Source organism: Ursus maritimus, unplaced genomic scaffold (genome assembly GCF_017311325.1).
Source record: "Ursus maritimus isolate PB19 unplaced genomic scaffold, ASM1731132v1 scaffold_14, whole genome shotgun sequence".
Classification (NCBI taxonomy): Eukaryota; Metazoa; Chordata; class Mammalia; order Carnivora; family Ursidae; genus Ursus; species Ursus maritimus.
Window position 1 is genome coordinate 657,597 of NW_024423786.1, and position 13,528 is coordinate 671,124.

The 13,528-nt window shown below is 51.2% G+C and overlaps 1 protein-coding gene across 1 annotated transcript in view; it reads right to left on the reverse strand.

Annotated features, from left to right (window-relative positions):
* UROC1 (urocanate hydratase 1) overlaps window positions 1–13,528 on the reverse strand; it is a 48,080-nt gene that overhangs the window by 25,459 nt on the left and 9,093 nt on the right. Inside the window, exons 2-6 of the mRNA XM_008697801.2 lie at window positions 5,385–5,515; window positions 4,187–4,280; window positions 3,026–3,085; window positions 2,574–2,702; window positions 2,383–2,444 (exon numbers count right to left, since the gene is read on the reverse strand). Of these exons, the coding sequence (XP_008696023.1) occupies window positions 2,383–2,444; window positions 2,574–2,702; window positions 3,026–3,085; window positions 4,187–4,280; window positions 5,385–5,515 (476 nt within the window). The remainder of the gene's footprint in view (window positions 1–2,382; window positions 2,445–2,573; window positions 2,703–3,025; window positions 3,086–4,186; window positions 4,281–5,384; window positions 5,516–13,528) is intronic.

Consider the following 13,528-nt stretch of genomic DNA (forward strand, 5'->3'; position numbering starts at 1 on the left):
TCCCCCTAACCTCCGCCACAGGGTGTGCTCCCTCGTGGGCCCACATCCACTCGAGCAGAGTGCCCAGGGGCTCCCTTTGTGCCACGTGGGAAAGGGTGTCCCTTCTATCGTCTCGACTCCTTGAGGCAGGAGCTCTTAAATTCCTTCTTTATAGATAGGATCCAAGTTCCAAGGTTATACAGTGATACGCGGCAGAGCTGGGAACAGATTTTACATCCTTCTGATTCGTCCTTTGTGCTCAAGTTATCTACTGCATGTTGCTCCCAAAATAACCCTTGGAGGTAAAATTGTGGGATCAAGTTAACTGCACTTCGCACTTTGACCCCAGCTGCTAAGATAGAGTCCTCCCAGCCACCCCCAGCCTTGGTGTTCTGACCTAGACCCACCCACAACCTGTGACTGCGTTTTCCCACATACTCCCTAGTACTTCCTGTTATCTGTAGCTCTGTTTTTGTCAGCCTGACCGTGAAAAGGCTTTGCTTTATCTAGGTTCTCAGACCCCCTTTACATGTAACGCTCTTCCCACTTCTGTGGGCAATTTGCATCTGTTTGGTCAAGCGCCCACAGCACCTGGGTCAAGCCTCAGGTGTGGTAGACCAGGTCTGACTCTGCAGTTCCACTCTCCTTGAACTTCCATCCCGAACCTACAAAACAGAAGCACACCCACTTGCCCAACGTCACACCTAGGAGGCGGCGGGTCCAGGACGCCGATCCTGCCCCTCTGACCCCGCGGCTGCTTCCGTATGCAGGAGGTTCTCGGGCCTCGTAGTAAATAAGAGTAACAGTAACTACTTACAACCAAACAGAAAAATAATAGGGATTCTGAGCCTCGGTTTCTTCCTCCACAAAATGGGTTAAGAAGGGCACCTAGTGCTGAGGCTTGTGTAAAGGACCAAATGTGAAGGTATCTATGAATCTTAGAACACATGGGAGTGACTATTATGATGATTATATTATAAAGTATTAGCCTGAGGCCTGGTTAATTGGCTCCCAATACGACAGACCTGATCACACTTGGTCACTGGTGAGACCCCTTGACCCCCTGAACTCAGGAAACACCTAGAGGCTCCTGCCTGTCCATTTCCTCTTTTAGAAACTAAGGAAGGAACTGCTGGAATGGGAGAAGGCATTTGAGAACCACCCCCCTGCAGATGAATCAGAAACCGCCTGACAGTTACTTCAGCCTCATTATAATATTAAAATCCTTCTCTGAATATTCATCCCAAGCCCTAATAAAAGGGGCCTGCTTGCCCCTGCTGGGAGAATGGCTTTGGACGGTATTCCCTATGATATCCTTATTTGAGCGAAGAAAGTGGCCCTGGGAGGCAATGCCACCTGGTGTGGTCTCTGTCTATAGCTCACCGAGGAGTGGACCCACTTTGTTGGTCCCAGTAACGACTTTAAGTGGGAATTAGTCTAGAGCCACGCTCCCAGAGACCCACAAAAATATACAGATCAGGACAGTCACTGTAGCATTCTTTTTAAGTCCAAAGAACTGGAAACAACCCAGATCAGGTGGCAAGGGGCCAAATAAATCATGCTACAATTGAACACTGCAGGTAAAATAAGGGCCAATTAGACTCATGTTTCCTGAAACAGAATGATATTGTCAAAGGTGGAAAGGCTAGTGCAGAGGGCCTGTAATGGTCTACGTAAATCTGTAACCACGTGCGTTAAGAAATGTCTGGAAAGACAAAGACTTTACCCCTGAAATGGAGAGTATAGGGTGGGAGAGGGATTTCCCTTCCACTGTAGCTCTTTTTATAATGTTTGAGGAAAAAGCTTGCAATTCAGAGCATGCATTAATTCTATGACAGATGAAATGGTTGTGCTCTGAATCTTGGGGTTTGGGTTGCAAGGTGCACACATTTGTTAAACTTATCAACTGGTGCACTAGGATATGTGCATTTCATGTAAATTTCACTTCAAAAGGAAAAAAAAAACCTGTAAACAAATATTGAATTCCAGGCCATGGTATCTACAGCTTACTTTGAAATGCATCAAAACCCAACTTGGTCAGATGGATGGATAGAAGGACAGATAGATAGACACGGTATACAGAGTTTGGTAGTGTGTTAAACACAGAATCTCGCTGTTCACTGTTAATTCTTCCAATGTTCTGTCCATTTGAAATTGTTCATAGCATAACAAAATGCTGGGAAAAAGCAGGATCCCAATTGTTCACTTGCTCACAAGTGTATAAAACTGTAGTATGCATATCCACAAAAACTCCTAGGGAATATGTCAACATGAGATTCGGCTTTGGTGCTGCCATTGTAAGTATTTTCAAATTGTTTTTAACATTGCTACATAGTTTTATAATAAAGTATGGTTGAGGTGGTAACACCATAATATAAACTGAAATAGTGAGATAGGACTTACATTGTAACTCCCATGGCAAAGAGCTTCTCATACTCTGTCCTGGAGGAGTAGTTGGGAATGACCTGGAAAAGAGGGATGGGAGCCAAGGGCTGGGGGCATCACAGAGGAAACGATGGGGAGGCAGGTGTTGGGAGCACCTGGCTCTCCTGCTGCCCCAAGGCAGGACAATGCCCGGCTGCCCCAGGACCCACCATCCCATTAGTGATGACCAGCCTGGGGGCCTGGGGGCTGCTTGGGAAGAGGCCCAGTGGGTGTCCACTATACATGACCAGGGTCTGCTCCTCCGTCATCTGCGACAAGTAGGACATCATCAGCCAGAACTGCAGGGGAGAGGAAAGCATGGAGTGCTCTGTAAGGGGGGGCGGGGCACACTGCACCCCAAGTCACCACCCAGGCCCAGAGAGCTCCCACAGCCCCAGCAGTCCTGCCAGTAACCCATCCTTCCAGGCCTTCATTACTCTCCAATGGCTCCTGGTGCCTCCAATAATGCCACTCATGACCCTGGGACCTTCAGTACACTGAGTATCTCCAGTGTCGGCATCTCAGGCATCAGGGAGGCAGAGACCTGAGTCCAGAGCCTGGGCTGTAAGCTCCTACCAGGCCAGAAAATGTGATGGGGGGAAAGCCATACAGTCCAGCGTACCTGAGCCCAGTTGCTGAACACCTGCCCATTTCCTCCATACGTCACGAGCTCCTGGGGAAACTGGAGAAGACATGGTGTCATCTGAGATGGGGGCCTAGGAGGGCGCCCACCTCTGCATTGTGCTCAACAGAGCAAGGTGGCTGATGGCCCTTGAAGAAAGAGTGTTAAGGGCCAGGAGACAAGGCAGAAAGGGCGAAGCCCAGGGAACATTGGCCCACCTGTGAGTGGGTAAGAGCTCAGTGTGAGGTGAGGGTCAGAACTGGATCTGGGGGGGGCGCCTGGGTGGCACAGCGGTTAAGCGTCTGCCTTCGGCTCAGGGCGTGATCCCGGCGTTATGGGATCGAGCCCCACATAAGGCTCCTCCGCTGGGAGCCTGCTTCTTCCTCTCCCACTCCCCCTGCTTGTATTCCCTCTCTTGCTGACTGTCTCTATCTCTGTCAAATAAATAAATAAAATCTTAAAAAAAAAAAAAAAAAAGAACTGGATCTGGGATCCCTCTGGGAACTTAACCCAGGGTCAATGTCAAGGGTCCATCTGTGACCAGATTCTGAGGCCTGGGAATATTCAAATTCTAGGGCTATATTTCTCTTAGGCTATCCTTTCTCAAATATGGGTGTCTGATATACAGACTGGCCCCCAAGGACGCCAGACACACGTGGCCAGACTTGGTCATCCATGTGCGGCTATCAAACACTTGAACCATAGCTCATTTGATATGCTCTAATGTAAAATACACCCGACTTCAAAGACTTCGTAGGAAAAAAGGTTGTAAACTATCTCAGTAATGTTTATACTACAGGTTAAAATGATAATATTTCTAATAACATTGGGATAAACAAAATACAATAGTAAATCTGTTTTGTGTTTTTTTTGTTTTGTTTTTTACTTTTTCAAGCGGCTTTTACAAAATTTAAAATGACATGTGTGTCCATCATACCAGTGTGGATGCCCCGGTGTTGATGCCATGTGGTAGCTGCGGAAGATGCGGCGTTGGGGGCAGCTGGGAGCAGGCTCTCGGTCCCCTCTACACTATCTCTACAACTTCCTAGGAATTTATCCTTATTTCTAACTCAAAAGCTTAAAAGCATTATACGTATGTCTTGAGTTACATCTCTCTCGGGCAGTGCTGGCCCACAGGCCTCAGTTTCCCCCGGTTGTTACCTGGGCCACGGCGGGGTCCAGGTTGTTCATGATCATGTGCATGATGGCTGCAGCAGCTCTCGTCCGGCAGGGGTACTGCTCGATTGGGTAGGCCCTGCAAGGGGAGTCCGGCCACCGGGTGTGATAATGGGAGGGCACCGGGCTCCCTGCCCGCTAAAACTCAGGCCCACCCTGGCCATAGCCCAGCACCTGGCCACACAGGTGTGGACAGCAAGACTGGCATCCTGCAGAAGTCGCCTGGGAGTTGCCAGCAGAAGGCGGTTCCAAACCACCCAGGCCAGCCCACTCTGGTGCTCACGTTGTGCTTTGCACCCCTGCCCTTCCAAGGATGGGGAGTTAGGCCCCTACCCACCTGGACCGCCCTTCCTCCCCACTTGGTAAGGTCCAACCGAGAGAAAATGGACTTCGAAGCAAAGCTGATGTCTGCTTTCCAGAAGCCTCTACTCCAGATGGAGTTTTTATTCATCCCTTCTTTCCTTCATGCCACCAATGTTCCTGGGCATCAATTCTAACAGATGCCAGGCCAACAGGCCCTGACAGGAATGAGGGGGCGTGGTTCCTCCTATCTGGGGAGAATGACATTCCCTGGGTGGTTCCGGACAGGTCTGGGCCTCTGGCATATTTAAGAACAATGGTGCTTAGAGTGTGAGCTCTGCTGGGTGGGGGCAGCATTGCCTGGGAACCATGAGAATGGCAGATCTTCCTGCCCTCACCCCCCAGAACTACTGAATCCACAATGTGGGGTGATGTCCAGCCATCCACATTTTTTTTAACAAGGCCTCCAATGCCATGCACTGTTCAGCTTGAGACCCCTGATGGGGAACCTAAGCTGTTTGAAGACACTGACAGAGCCACCCCTCTAAAGCTCTCTTCATCTCCCAGCAGGGCAAGATATGAGGTTTAGAAAGGGATTTCATATACAATTGGGATCAAGAATTGCTCAGGGTGGACTCCCCAGGACAGGAGGCCAGAGACACCTGTCTGAAAAGGATTCCCTCATCTTCTGGCCAGGCTGGCAGCTGCAGCCAGCTCGAGGCTACACCACCCCCTCTCCGTGTGCAGGCTGTCCACTCAGCCTGCCACAGCTGTGGGCCTCCTAGTGTGGACAGCCTGGATTTCCCCCCTCCTGACCTCAGCTCGGTCCCTCCCACGTGCTTGCCATGCTGGGCCCCTCTGAAGCTGCACTCCCAGCACTGACCTCATTTTCATGGCGGGGCAAAACCGGTACATGTAGATATGCCCGTACAGTCGCAGCTCCTGGGCAAACTCAGGGGCCAGTAGCTCCTGGACATCCGGGGGGAAGTAACGCAGGGCATTCCTCAGCGCTAGCTGGGGGAAGAGAAGGGTGAGGGGCAGCGGGGGCTGGGGGATCTCCAGGCCAAGCATTGTGAGGCTTCTATAATGGGCTCTCCTCCTTCCCTACTTAGACTGACTTCTGCTCCACGAAGAAACCTATGGCCCCACCCAGAGACTACCTAGTTCTCACTCCAAGCCCATCTACAATGTCACCTCCTACAAGAAGCCTTCCCTGATTGCCCACCCCCCTTCATGTAGGCAGACCTCTAGTCCCTGCCTTTCTTTATCCGAATTAAGGACCAGAGAGGGGTCTGCCCTGAGGCTTGTAGCTACAATGGGAGATGCAGACTCAAGGGTGGGGAAAGCAGATCTGCCGGAAGCCCACGGGCACCTTGTACGAGTGTGGAGAAGCAACACTCCACCAGCACCCAGTTTGGCAACCAGCCTCAGACAACGTACAACTGCACAGCTGCAGCTCTCTGAAAGTGAGATTCCGCCAGAGCCGGGCAGGCTGAGGGCAGAGCCTGGAGCCAGGGACAGCAGGCCAAGAGAAAGAAGAAACCTTTCCAGGGCTTCTCATCCAGCCCAACTCCCAAACCCTCTTGTCAGTCCTCCGGACATCCCTGACAGTCCTGGTCCTGCTGCAGGGCCTTGGCACTTACCCTTCCCTCTGCCTAAACCCTCTCTGCCACCCTGCCTTCTCTTGGAGGGTCTGTTCCCTCACTCAGGCCTCAGTTCAGATGCCCCCCTTGACCTCCCATCCTCTCCCCCTGCCTCCGTCTCCTTCCCAAGCATTTCACTGTTGGATGTTGTAGAGGTTGCTTTTTTTATTGCTTACGATCTGTCTCGCAAAGCGCAAGGCGGGCCGGAATCCTGACAGACCCCTTCGTAGCGCTCTTCCTTCCAACACCTGGACTACAGCCTAGAGGCAGGCCAAGTGGGAGAGGGGACCAAGGTGACAACCTGGTGTCTGGGTGGACTTTGAGGCCATTTCTTCAACCAGCTGACCCTGGGGCACCAACCACTTTGGGGGTGGGGAGATGAGGAGCGGGGTGTGGTGAATGTATCCCTTCATTCCCTCAGTGCATTTCTGCTGAGGGAAAAGGTGGTGTGATACTTGAGGAAGACAGGTGGGCTTCGGACACTGGGAGGCAGGAGGTGACAGGAGAAGAGGCGAGGTCCCAGGACTGGGTACACCAGCATTTGGGCAGGGAGCATATGTGCTCCCAGGGAGATGCCCAGCCAGGAGCACAGGTGCCGAGGGCAGAGGCTAGGAGCAGGGCCACCTGTCTGATGCACCCACCAGTCTAACACGGCATGGGTAAGACACACCCAGGTCTGAGTGACAAGGGTGTCACTGGGGCCTCAGGGGCTGGGTGGGATAGGAGGGAAGAAAGGAGATGGGTAATTCAGGAGGCAGCAGATGGCAAGAGAGGCTATAAAGAAAACCCCAGCTAAGGGCATTAATTTTCATGTGGAACAAACATGCACCATCCCTTCTCCCTTGGAAAAACAACTGATGAGAAATAGGAGTTTCTCCCTCAAGAACAGTGGCTAGGAATATGCTGCAGCGGGAGGGTCTCCAACTCCAGCAGAGGTCGGAATCATCCAGAAGGTCTGGTGCAGCCTCTGATCTGTGCCCCTGACCAGTTCCCAGGTGCTGCCCGTGCTGGCCTGGGGACCCCATCTGGGAACCACTACAGGACAGCAACGAGGATAAGCCATCCACGGTGACGTGCAGCAGCCGGGTGGCCGCTCCGAACCCGCTGTTGAGTGGGAGAAGCCCACACTAAAGGGACGTACTGCATAACCCTGTTGATAGGCCATTCAAGAGCAGGTGTGGCCAAGGCACGCATTAGAAGTCAGGGCTGCGGTCCCCCCTCAAGGCCCGGGCCTGTCCCCCTCTCCCTGTGCGCCTGTGACATTCACATCTGTGCACTCGTCGTTTCGACTGCTTTCTGTGATGTCACACCACAACGCAAAGACGGTTGCTGTTTTCTGGCTGGTGGAGAGCCTCTCATAAGCACTTGCCAAGTGAAACTGAGCATTTAAAGAAAAGTTTCAAAAGCAATACATAACATACACACACACACAATCTACATAAGACTTGACCTAACTACACAGCTCCTAATGTGTTCTATGCTGTTCCAGCTTCTTTTATCCCATTGTCTAATAAATATTGATTGCAACTCCCTATGCAGATTTCACAACCTGTTAAGAGGGTGCAGCACAGTGGGAACCCGCTGTCCTCACAGCAGGGCCGGCTTCACTACCGGGCCTCAACTCAATCTTACTGAGGTCCTGGACTCAACCTTGTCAAATTCTATGATTTTTAAAATGTATCAGTTGATAGAAAGGACTCGGCCATTCTTCGAAATGTCTTTAAAGGCTGTACGAGATTCAGCCTGTTCTGAAGGAAGAATGCATGTATGCCGTACATGTAAAGGGGATTCTGGCAAGTTCCCGAATCCTAAATGCATCACAAAAGCTCTGGGTGCCATATTTCCCCTTGTAGAAGATTTCCATCTTATGACCACTGATATTTCTTTATCCCTGAAATTCACTAATTTAGTCTAGACATGTCTTAATGTCAACTATTCTACATCAAATTTTCATTTTTTCTTTCCAGGATAAACTGTATCTTTTTATCAACAAGTTCATGTTTTTACTTAATTCAGGAACATTGTCTTCTATTATATTTTTGTTTGATAACTTTATCCCCTATGTCTACGGTTATCCAACAGACATGCAGTAAATATCTGTTTACCGGCCTGGATTCAATATTTCAAGTCTCCGACTGGGAGCAGCTCTCAGCATTAAGACGAGAAAATGGCGCTCAGACAGGATGTGTCTACCCACGATCCCGCCACAGGCCTGAGGCAGGCCTACGGGGGAGCCCAGGTGCCCCTGTGGACCCTGGGAACCGCAGCAGAGGAGGCTCAGCGAGGAAAGGCTGGGTGGGGCGACAGGGCTGGCAGCCCCTGAGAAGCAGGGGACAGCTGAGCCTGCCCCTGGCTCTGCCAGCTACTGTGTGCACTCGGGCTGGGCACCCTGCCTCAGTCTCCTCATCTCTTGGCGTGGTCTACTCACCTGTGACGTTGGAAGGATTAGATGAGATAATGCACACTGTCCAGCACACAGTGCCTCTACTCACCTGCTCCTTTAAAGACCCCTAAACCAGAACCTAACGGGTATTTCTTGCTTCCCCCTCAACCCGGCTTTGTAGCTTCCTTGTTTAGAGGTCTTCGGGTTATTTTAAGATGTCACAACACCCACAGGGAGAGCCAGCAGGCACCCCGCTTGGCAACTCAGACTCTAGGTGGTCAGCTGGCATGCTAATCACAGGGTGCGACTACAAGCACTTCAGTTCTCCAAATCTCAGTCTACACCGGAGGGTCTGCTATGCAGCATGGAAAATGTCAGAGGTCAGGGCACCTGGGGGGCTCAGTCGGTTAAGCATCTGCCTTCGGCTCAGGTCATGATCCCAGGGTCCTGGGATCGAGCCCCACTGGGGGTTCCGTGCTCAGGAGGGAGACTGCTTCTCCCTCTCCCTCTGCCCCTCGCCCTGCTCGTGCTCCCTCTCTCTCTCTCTCTCTCTCTCTCTCTCTCTCTCCTTCTCTTTCAAATAAATAAATAAAATCTTTTAAAAAAAGAAGGTCAGAGGTGGATTAGCTTTGGTGAAATTATGGCCCACTATTCATATAATGCATGTTCTAAGAGGATTCTTATTGATGAAATCAGATGTATTCAAGACACATAAATTGGAAAGAATATTCTAGACAACCCTTCACTCCCACCTGGCCTTAATAGGCCAACAAATCTAACAAACTCAGTGGCCTGTTCCCTTAGGGCCAGAGGATTAATTCATAAAATGTCCCAGGTTCAGTCATCAGGTTGGAGAATTCTGGATGCCTGATGGTGTGGTGGGCAGAAAAATGGCCCCCAAAGATGTCTGCATTCTATTTCCCGGAATCTGTGAATATGTTAAAGTACAAGGCAAAAGAGATGTGATTTTTGCAGATGTGATTAGGGATTTGAAGATGGGAGATTATCCTGAATTACCCAGCTCAGCCCGAAACCAGAGTCCTCGCAAGAGGGAGGCAGGAGGATCTGAGTCAGAAAAAGAGATTTGAATTTGGCTATGCAGCTGGCTTTGAAGATGGAAGACAGGATGAGGCCACGAACCAAAACAAGCAGACAGCCTCTAGAAGCTAGAAAAGGCAAGGAAAGAGATCCACCCCCACCCCCTGGAGCCTTCAGAAGGAATGCAGCCCTGCTGCACATATTTTTTCACTCGATATTTTACATTATATTTAATGCTGCTGAAAATATATTACAAACTTTTGAGACATGTAAACATAAACCAGGACCATCTCATGTGTAATATTTGTGCCCCCAAAATGGGAATCACGAGACTCAATGAGGAGCAAAAGAACCAGCACGATCTCAATATCCTTGCACACGCGTTAGTGTTGCTTGCTCTGCGTGTGGCCCACAGAGACCCATTTCAGATTTCTGACACACGCAACTGTAGGAGGACACATTGGTGCTGTTGTGAAGTCACTCCATTTGTGCAGATTTATTACAGCAGAGCCCTAGGAAAGTAATAGATGGTGACAGAATCCTGTCTTGGGAGCAGCGTTACTTCTGCATAAGCGAATCTTTCCTAGGTGGTGGCTGATCCTAAAAGGGTACCAGCCTGTGACTTTGTTTAGCTCACAGAACAGGTGCGTGAGAGAGAGAGAGAGAGAGAGAGAGAAAGAGAGAGCGCGCAGAGGGAGAGAGGGAGAGAGGGAGAGAATTCGGCTTAGCACTTCCTTCCGTTCTAACCTGGCAGTGTGCCGGTGGGACCAAACTCGCCCACCTGTTAAGTGTTTGTCACTCTTTCTGTCAGAACTGACGGCCATGATCCACCTGGCATGGTCCTGTTTGAATCACCCCAGTCCTCGCCCCCAGTCGTCAGGCTTCATTAGGCCAGCTCTGGCCCGAACTGGAGCCAGACCTCCTGGGTCTAAATTGTGGCTCAGGCCCTTGCTAGCAGGGGGTAGGGCGGCCTCTGCAGAGGCTGCGGCTACAGTGCTCCAGCCCTTCAGATCTCAGTCTATCCCAGAGGGGTGGCTATGCGGCACATGCACGCTTCACCTCCCCGAACGTCAGTCTCCTCTTCTGGAAAATGAGCACAATAACAGCACACGCGTCATAGGGCTGTCTTGGCAACCAACTCAACAGGGTCTGGCACATATATGTACCGTGGGAATGCCAGCCATCAAAATAATCATTTCCCACACTCATGGCCCTCCATGCTGCCAATTCTTTCTTCTAGTTGGGCCTCTTGCCCACCCTGCCCTTGTAGGAAATCTGTAGAAAACTTTATACTCTCTGTGGGGAGTACTGTTAAGCAGCAGGTCATGCCCCTACCCAGAAACCCTCAGGGGCTCCCCATTACTTATCTGATAAAGTCCACACTGCTCTTGGCTTTCAGGGTCCTCAAAAATTTGGCTGGGCCTGACTCTCCAAGCTCCACAGCCAGCTTGGACCTACACAGGGCCTCCTTCACCCCCACGATACGTTGGACAGACCCATCTCTGCATTTTCACTCACTGCCTCCCTTTGTCTCCAAATGGTCTTCCTTCTTGGATTTCCCATCTAAGAACCTTGCTCGTGTTGCCAAGACCACCTCCTCCAAGAGGCCCTCCTAGGTTTCTCCTGCCTACTAAACTCTTGTAGGATTTGGTTGGGGCACTTAGCACAGACTCTTGCCTTTTCATTCAACAAACACGTACTGGTGTCACCCAAGACCCAGGAATGAACCCAACAGAGTTCCACTCTTAAGAAGCTCAAGATAGTGTTATTAGTGCTGGGGAGATGGACACAGGTGGGAGGTCTTCAGGTCTTCGTATCTGATGTCCAGAACAGCCCCTGCAGGTGGGGCAGGATTTGGGGGAAAGGTCACGAAGCGCGATTGCATAGGCACCAGGAGGTACTAGAGACATTTCTAGTAGAGCAACTGCTCCTGTTAGGTGACGAGAATTTCCCTCGGCACTATAGCTGTCCTGTGTTTGTGCTGAGAATACACTGACTAAAATTATAACCAGACCATACTCTATATTTACACAGAGAAATCTACTTAAAGAAGAACAAAGAGTGAAGCACACCCAAGTAATGAAATACTGCGCAACAGTTACAAGAACGGGACGACTCGAAACTCACCGATAATGAACACCTAAAAAAACTGACGTGTATAGAATGCGTCTATATTCTTAAAAAGGACACATACACATTTTGTATGTACGTAGAATGTGTGTGGAAGGATATGCCCAAAAAATGGCCACGGTGACTCAGGAGGAGAAGTGGGGAACTTCCACGATTACAATACTTGACTTCCTTATCTTATAGAAGTACCTGGAAAGTTTACGTCAATAACCAAAGAAACATGTTTAAATTTTTAAAAAATCGAAAACAAGCTGAAGGAAAAGTATAAAGCGAGGTGCTGATGAAGTCACTGGGTGTGGGACTGGCAAGGAGAAGACTCTCGCGCTTCTCCTCTAAGGGGAGTGTTCTCCCACAGGACCCTCCTGGGACTGGTTTGAGGGATTTCCCCACATGACCAATTCTCCACACCAGCGGGGGCGCCCAAGATTCAGTTCAGGTCTGACACCATCTACCTGGAGTCAGCTCGCACCGGCGCTAACACACTGCGTCCCCAAGACTGCCGCTCCCACCTCAGATGCCCGGGCGCACATCCCAGGCTTGCACCTGTGCTTCTGACCAACCAGCTACGGATCAGGGCTCCCACACCCTCCTTCGCTGGGTTCCTAATTTGCTAGAGCAGCTCACAGAACTCAGAGAAACATGTCTACCGGTTTATAATATAATAAAGCACACGAGAAAGGATACAGATGGCCAACCAGACAAAGAGGTACACAAGGCAAGGTCGGGGGAAGGCGCGTGGAGTTTCCATGCCCTTTTGGGGCACCACACCTGCCCCAGCACTTCCGTGGGCTCAGCAACCCAGCTCTCTGAACCCTCTGGTTAAGGGATTTTTTATGGAGGCTTCAGCACAAGTCATGATGGATTATTAACTCATCTCTCTAGAGAGTGGGGGGTGGGGCCCAAAGTTCCAAGTTTCTAAGCATGGAATGGTCTTTTTGGTGACCAGCCCCCATCTAGGAGCCCACCCACAGTGGCTTCCTTAGCGCAAGAGGCTCCTATCACCCAGGAAATTCCAAAGAATTTAGGATCTTTGTGTCAGGAACTGGGGTCAAAGACCAAGTATTAGCAGAAAGGAGGGTCAGGGCAGAGGTCAACATACATACAGCTGAAGGCTGGCTGACCCTGACACCCCAGGGAAGGTTTAGGGGCTTCAACAGCCCAAACTCCCAGACCTGCAAGTAGCCCCTACTCCAGGGGTTTTTGTGTCCTTCAAGCAAATGGCGACATACGCAGGGCAAAGCTGAGGTGACCCAGCTCCTCAGCTCCCCAGTGCCCTTCTCCCAGGACAAGAGGCCATCACACAGCCATAAAAGTATCACCTGAGATGGGCAGCTGGCAGAATCCTCCAGGCCCTCAAGGTCAAAAGTCGAGGCCTTGGCGCCCAGCGGGGAGGTGACCCAGGGGGAGGAATCTTTAATGACTACCTTGACGTAGTTGAGCTGGGGCAGAGCAGAAGTGCCCTTCTCCCAGGACAAGAGGCCATTACTCAGCCATAAAAGTATCACCTGAGATGGGCAGCTGGCAGAATCCTCCAGGCCCTCAAGGTCAAAAGTCGAGGCCTTGGCGCCCAGCGGGGAGGTGACCCAGGGGGAGGAATCTTTAATGACTACCTTGACGTAGTTGAGCTGGGGCAGAGCAGACCCAGCGCCCCGCCCCCACCCTTCCCCTGCCTCCGCTCCGCCCAGCCCCGCCCCAGCGCCCCGCCCCCAGCAATACCCCTCACCCCCCAGCGCCCCGCCCCCACCCTTCCCCTGCCTCCGCTCCGCCCAGCCCCGCCCCAGCGCCCCGCCCCCAGCAATACCCCTCACCCCCCAGCGCCCCGCCCCCACCCTT